The sequence below is a fragment of the Olea europaea genome, chromosome 6 (assembly GCF_002742605.1).
Source record: "Olea europaea var. sylvestris chromosome 6, O_europaea_v1, whole genome shotgun sequence".
NCBI classification, from domain to species: Eukaryota; Viridiplantae; Streptophyta; class Magnoliopsida; order Lamiales; family Oleaceae; genus Olea; species Olea europaea.
Window position 1 is genome coordinate 488,786 of NC_036242.1, and position 7,237 is coordinate 496,022.

At 35.7% G+C, this 7,237-nt stretch overlaps 1 protein-coding gene across 1 annotated transcript; it reads left to right on the forward strand.

Moving 5' to 3' along the window:
• Positions 1-6,267: 6,267 nt before the first annotated feature.
• LOC111396415 lies at positions 6,268-7,084 on the forward strand. The gene is made up of 2 exons (XM_023022852.1): positions 6,268-6,304; positions 6,675-7,084. The coding sequence occupies exons 1-2, from the start codon at positions 6,268-6,270 to the stop codon at positions 7,082-7,084; spliced, it is 447 nt and encodes a 148-aa protein (XP_022878620.1).
• The last annotated feature ends 153 nt before the right edge of the window (positions 7,085-7,237 follow it).

Here is a 7,237-nt window from a genome sequence, read left to right on the forward strand (position 1 = left end):
TTTCTCTAATAGGGGCTCACTTCTGACTTCCTTTTGGACTTACCACTCTCCGAAACGGAAAGAGAAATACAACTTATTTAAGTGAAAAGTATGCCGAAGAGGTTCAATGGCAAGTCGCCGCCAAAATATGGTCTTTGTAGGTCGGAGTCTTGATTTTATAGAATCGAGTGAAGTGCTTACGCTCCTTTAGGGATAGGGACGAGCCAAAGAGAAGTTGCCCTACATTCCTGACTAGGAATGATATAAGGTCCGCCCTTAAGTAGTTCCTTTGTGCGTGTAGGTGTGTTTCAAAAGGCTGTTTATTAGCGGCATTGGCTTGCGTCAAATGTGTTGTTGGTTAAGTTGAATACCAAATAGAAGCTTGATAAATATTGGATGCCTATCGACTTTCTGAAACTTTGCTTGGACGTAAAGAAAATAACTAACTCACGTCCAAAGTACATAAAGAATTACAAGAAACCTAGAAATTTGTCACATCATCATTGAGAAATCAATTATTACTTACCATATTATCAATCAAGAAGATGTCAAAGAGGGATGAGTCCTGAATTCACATCACTATCCGATTTGGATTTTAAAATTGGGGAAGTCAAATGAAATTTACGAGGAAATTCACATTTTTTCTTTGACACAAATATCTCTACAGATAAAAAAATGAGTACAAGTAGGTTAGAAAATGGGAAATCTCTTGATATAAGCAAGAATATGTCACATTAAAATCATCATTAATATTATCAGTAACATAAAAATCAAAAATATTTTTATTATATACCTGGAATCTTGATAAAAAAATGTCTTTTCAAAGTGAACCTGCATATATTGTACAACAAATTAGCTTGTTCAACAACTAACGCATCCACAGGGAAGTTGATTCCAATCGAGTTAATCAAAAAAGCATGGGTATGAGTATATTGATCGAAACAAGATGAACTTTTACCTTAAAAAAGTAAAATACTTTGCAACAAAAATTTATGTGTCTCATGCGTGTCAACATATATGTCAACACATTTTCATGCATAATAAATAAGATTGGGATATTAAGGGAAAATAAATGTCATGATTCAAAGATAACGATTGTTAGCATCAAATCAAGAGTCTATGCCAAAAGAGATTATAGTAATGCAAACACTAGGATATACTATTAGTACACTATCTTTTACAGTAGAAATTTCCAGTAGTTCTCAATTCCATATATTCACATATTAGTGAGTACAAACTCATTAATTTGCAAAGCTTGTTTGAAAACTCAGACTCAAAAAATTAAAAATAAAGAATGTATTCTTTGGACAGGGTTCCACATCATGCATACGAAATTGCTCAAAGAACTGAATTTAGTAGCTTCAAGGTGAAGACATTACCAACACTCATCCGTGGCAAAGGTGGTAGGTTTCACATTCTAAATTGGCGCCAATTTGTACATCACTAGTATGGATGTCAAATGGGTTGAGCAGCTCGTCAGCTTGTAAAATTATGAGCTCGAGTGCGAGCTGAGCGGACCTCGACGGGGGGCAAGCTGAGAGTGCAAGCAACTCGTGGAAACGAGCCACGAGCTGAGCGGTCACTTTTTCAAAAAAAAAAGTGACCGTTTTGGTCACTTTTTAGTGACCATTTGGGTCATTGAACTTTTTTATTTTAATTTTATTTTTTTCCTCACTTCACTTCTATTACAAATATCCCCAGAACCCTCAATTTTTTTCATATCAAAACTCCATTCTCACTTCTCAACTCTCTTTATATCAATTATCAAATTTTTACTCTCTCTTGTGTTGTTGTGCAAAATATACAATATCGATTCATTTTTTACAGTTTAGTTAGTTACAATTTCAATTCATCCAATTCTCAGTTCTCACTGCATTTATATTTTTACTAGTTATTATATTTGGATTTCATGACAAACAATCAAACAAATGGATCAACACTCATTTGTTGAGAGCTTGTTTGATACGGGAATTGCCTAGGACACCGCAAAGTCAATTTTTGAATGAATTTGTCCATCTAAATGACGTAACCATACTTGAAGATGTTCACATTCACTGTCATGGAAGCCACAATCCAATTGATTTGGATGATATTAACATTCTCGAAGCAGAACATAAGGATGAAGATGCCGAATTAAACATCCCAGATGCGAGGGAAAAGCGAAAGAGGAAAAACAAGCAAAATTTTGGGATCACTTTAAGTTGATTTCAACGAGAAAAGTTATCGATGGCCTCGCAGAATCTAATGCAGTATGTTCTGCGACAGTATCACATACTGCCAACAAAAATTGGCAGGACAAAAAGGAATTAGTACCACCCATCTCAATCATCACTACAAAGCATATGCGGCCAGATATGAATTTCTTCCAGTTGGTCAAACACAATTGCAATTTGCCAGTTCAGACGCCAATCTTACGACCTCACCCCTATCCATGTGGGTGTATTCGAAGGACAATACTCGAACCTGTATGGTGAAATTTGTTGCCGCCACTGACTTTGGCTATTGCCAACAACCAACACTTTGTCTTGTTCGTGAAAGAATATTTGCAACCAAGGTACGTTAGGGTAAGTTGAAACACTCTTCGTGCCGATACAAATACAATATTTCAATGATTCAAAACAATAATTAATTATGACTTTGCAACAATATGGGGGTGTTATATCTTTAACTTCTGATATATGGGAAGGGGTTAATAAAAGAGCATATATAGCTGCAACTGCACACTATATAGACCTACTTTGGTGCATGCATAAAAAAATTATTGCTTTTAAAATTATTAAATTTTTTCACAATGATAATAATATATATAATGTTATTATCAGTTTTGCTAGAGAATATAGTTGCGAGACTAAAATTCGGTATTTTCCTTTCGATAATGCTAGTGTTAATAAGGTAGTCGTAGATAAATTGTGTAGGGTACTTCAACCTGATTTCAATGGGTATTTCTTTCATATTCGTTGTGTATGCCATATTTTGAATTTAATTGTGCAAGATGGCTTAAAACATATAAATGATGAACTTCAAAAGATTAGAAACGCATTAGTATATATTACGATCTCTTCTATTAGAAAACAAGCATTTGAAGATTTTTGTACCGAACTAGGGGTGACGACTGCTAAAACATTTGTTAGCCACGTAGGTTATAGATGGAACTCTATTTACTTGCTATTAAAGTCGTGTGAATGTTTTGAACATTTAATAGCTGACTTTTATAACAATAGACACGTTAGAAGTGATGACGATAGTATGTTGAATGAATCCGATTGTCTTTTAGCTTTGAAAGTTAAACGATTTTTTACAACTTTTATGAGATCACAAAGATTTTATCGGGCGTTTATTATCCCACAAACTGTATGATGCTTGAACACCTTCATACAATTGTAAGAACATTCCATAAATATAAAAATGATTCTGATTTTAGTGAAATTATAATTGCTATGAAATTGGAGTTTAGAAAATATTGGGAAGAACTACTTATGTTATTTTCTTTAGCATGTGCAACGGACACCCGATATAATATATCGAGAACTAAATATGTAATTGATCAAATCAATAAATTCTAAATACTTGATACACCTATCACCTATAAGAATATGGAGCAAACATTATGTGGAATATATGATTTATATACGGAACGAATGGGTGCGAATGTTAGTCGGATACCCTCAACACCTACTCTTTCGGCTGAAATTGAAGAAGATGATCCCGAAATAATGAATTTATTTCAAGGGCATTTAGATATGATGCAACTGTAATATGTTCATCTAGTGCAATGTCATCTACACTTGCATCTCATCAAATATCAACTGCAACTCAAAATGCGATGTCTATTGAATTAATTGATTACTTCAATCATAATATGCCAACAGACCAAACAATTAAAAAAGTTCAGAATAAGTAATTGAATTTTGGCGAAAGTATGAAAGTCGTTGGCTAATTATTTCTGCAATTACGAAAGATCTGCTGACACCTCTAGTTAGCATTATTACTTCAGAGTCTACTTTTAGTGCAGGTAAAAGGGTTTTGATCGATGCCAGGAGTCGGCTGAAAGAAGATGTTTTGGAAGCATTAATGTACTTGAAGGATTGTGATGAGTGTAATTCACTCATTAAACACACGCCTCTAAATCACGGGTTTTAGCTTGTTCTTGAGCACTTTTGAACGTTTTGATGTGTGTGTTCGTGTTGTCTTGCAGCTAAATCAACATTCGAGAAAACACCATAATTGGGAGCTTGTGATGAATCTACATGGTGGTCATAAAATGGGGGCATAAATTAGAGATAAGAAAAGAAGATTGCAATGGAAAAGCAGCTTAGAAGGTGAATGATTCAAGCAATGAGCAGCTTGTTAGGAGCCACAACGTCTAAATTGGGCGCCACGGCACCCAACAAAAGGAGAAATTCAGCAGGAAGTTGGGCGCCATGGTGCCCAGTGTGAAAACAAGAAGCAGAATAGCTGGCACCGTGGAGCCAGACTTGGGCGTCACGGTGCCAGAACCCAATCACAACGTAGCATCGCGGTGCTAGACATGTGGCCACGGCGCCGAACCTTGCAACGCCAAAAAGCCCACATTTTTGGATATTTCTCGGCCTAAGATGTTCCCTAATCATCTAAAATTTGAAGATAACATAAATACTAAGAGAAAAAACCTAAGGGAGGCCGTTCTTTTCTGTATTCTCTCTGGGCAAAAAAAAAAGAAAAAAAGAGGGGGAGGGGATTTGAAGATCCATTCAAGAGGCAAGGAAAAGAAAATTGAATTGTATCGAGATTGACGAACAATTGGGGAAGAACAAGAGGCTTCAATCAGTTTTTCTAAACCTTTATTTACTATTTCTCATGTTCTTTTTCTTGTATTTTGGCATGTCAATCGATTCAAGCATGAACTAAATTCTTAGATCTAGGGTTGATGTAACCTATTTGAGACATGATATAAGTTTAATATAGTTATTTCTTTCAGTTTTTCCATGATTTATTTGTGTTGTTTTGTGCTTAATGCTTTCAATTATTTGATTGCTAATTGAATGAATCGATCTCTTAAATTTAATGCTCGAGAGGGGAAATTTAGACATGATCTGGAACAACATAACCTAGATTTGTAGGTTTCGAGAGAAAGTGCAAACCTTTGAGGGGTATAAACAAGAACCAAGAGCTTTAACAATCTTTATATATTTAATTCAGAATAGAGATATTAGGGTTAAAATATAACGATAGATTCTATTGGCACTCGAGAGAGAGAATAAAATTAAATTAGGGTTCTTGCCTATAAATTGGGAAAAAATCGATGGAAATTGCTATAGAGATTGAGAGCATGTTGATAATAGGGTGAAATCAATCCCTAAATCTCCATAGTTTGATTTGATTTTTAGAAATTGTCTCACTTTACTTGCAGTCGTTATTCCATTTAAATTAGATTAGCATAAAAACATCATTCAAACATTGGATTTGTCTAAATAAAATGAAAATCGAAACAATTATAATACTCAGTGGAATTTAAATATCAATCTCCATGGGTTCGACACTTTTAAATTCTTCACTATATTACAAAACTTGACACCATATACTTGCGGTTAAATCACGTTATATAAAATGCGTGGCAATTTTTTGGCACCGTTGCCAGTGATTGATTCATTCGAATTCAATTGATATTATTACAAATCGGCATTCATTTTAATTTAGATTTTTATTTTGATTGTAATTTTTTTTTTATTTTGTGTCTATCCCTAATAGATTCGTTGTGTTTATTTTCAGCTGTTTATGCGAAGGGTAAGAAATCTGAACTTATTACCTGTTGATCCTGAACCAGAACGCACATTTCGTATTCTAAGAGGCATACAAAGAAACGAACGGGAAGCAATGGCAGAACAGGAAGCAAGAGCGGCTAATGAGGATAACCAACATAGAGCTATTCGAGACTACATAAGGCCCGTTGTCAATGATAATTATTCCGGCATCGCACGCCCAGCAATTGCTACAAACAACTTCGAATTGAAGCCAGGGCTGATACATATGATGCAGCAGAATCAGTTTGGGGGTGCTGCTACAGAAGACTCAAATGCTCATCTTGGATCCTTTTTGGAAATTTATGACACGGTGAAGATGAATGAGGTTACTGAAGATGCAATTAGACTTCGCCTCTTCTCTTTCTCTTTGAGGGATAAAGCAAAGGCTTGGTTCCAGTCACTACCGTATGACTCAATTACAACTTGGGATGATTTGGCTTAGNAGACAAGATCACGCTTCAACAAAGATGAATCATGGTTGGATAATATTGAAACACATGTGTCCAACATGGGGGCCACAAAGAAGAATCTTGAAGTGCAAATTGGTCAGTTGGCTACCTCAATGAAGTCTTAGCAACAAGGAAAATTTCCAAGTGATGCAGAAGTCAACCCAAAGGAGCACTGTAAAGCCATTGTATTAAGGAGTGGCAAGCAAGTTGGAGAAAGTGAATCCACCGAAGATAACAACCCCACACCTGATAAGGAGAAAGAACAAGTAGTAGAAGATCAAGAAAAGCAAGCCAAAGGAACAAATAAGGCTCACAGTCCTTACTCCTTATCTTTCCCTGACAACCCACCAATTCTCACACCACCACTTCCATTTCCACAGCATTTTCAAAAGAAAAAAATTTGATGATCAATTTGCAAAACTTTTAGAAATTTTCAAGAAAATTCACATTAATATTCCTTTTGCAGATGCTTTGGAACAAATGCCAAATTACGCAAAGTTTATGAAGGAGGTGATGTCAAAGAAGCGAAAATTGGAGGAATATGAAACAGTAAAATTAACAGAAGAATGCAGCACTATTCTTCAAAAGAAACTTCCTCAAAAGAGAAAAGATCCGGGAAGTTTCACTATTCCATGCACCATTGGAAGCTCTTCCTTTGAAAAGGCCCTCTGTGATTTAGGAGCAAGCATCAGCCTAATGCCGTTATCAGTATTTAAGAAGTTAGGCCTCGGGGAAGTCAAGCCAACAACATTGACTCTACAACTGGTTGATAGGTCCCTCACTTATCCACAAGGTATTATTGAAGACATGTTAGTAAAGGTTGACAAATTCTTCTTCCCAGCTGATTTTGTGGTATTGGATATGGAAGAAGATTAGGAAATCCCACTAATTTTAGGCAGGCCATTTTTAGCAACTGGAAGAGCATTAATTGAAGTGCAAGGAGGACATTTGACATTGAGAGTGAATCAAGAAGAGGTGAGGTTCAACATCTACCAAGCAATGAAGTACTCGGACGACACTGACACATGC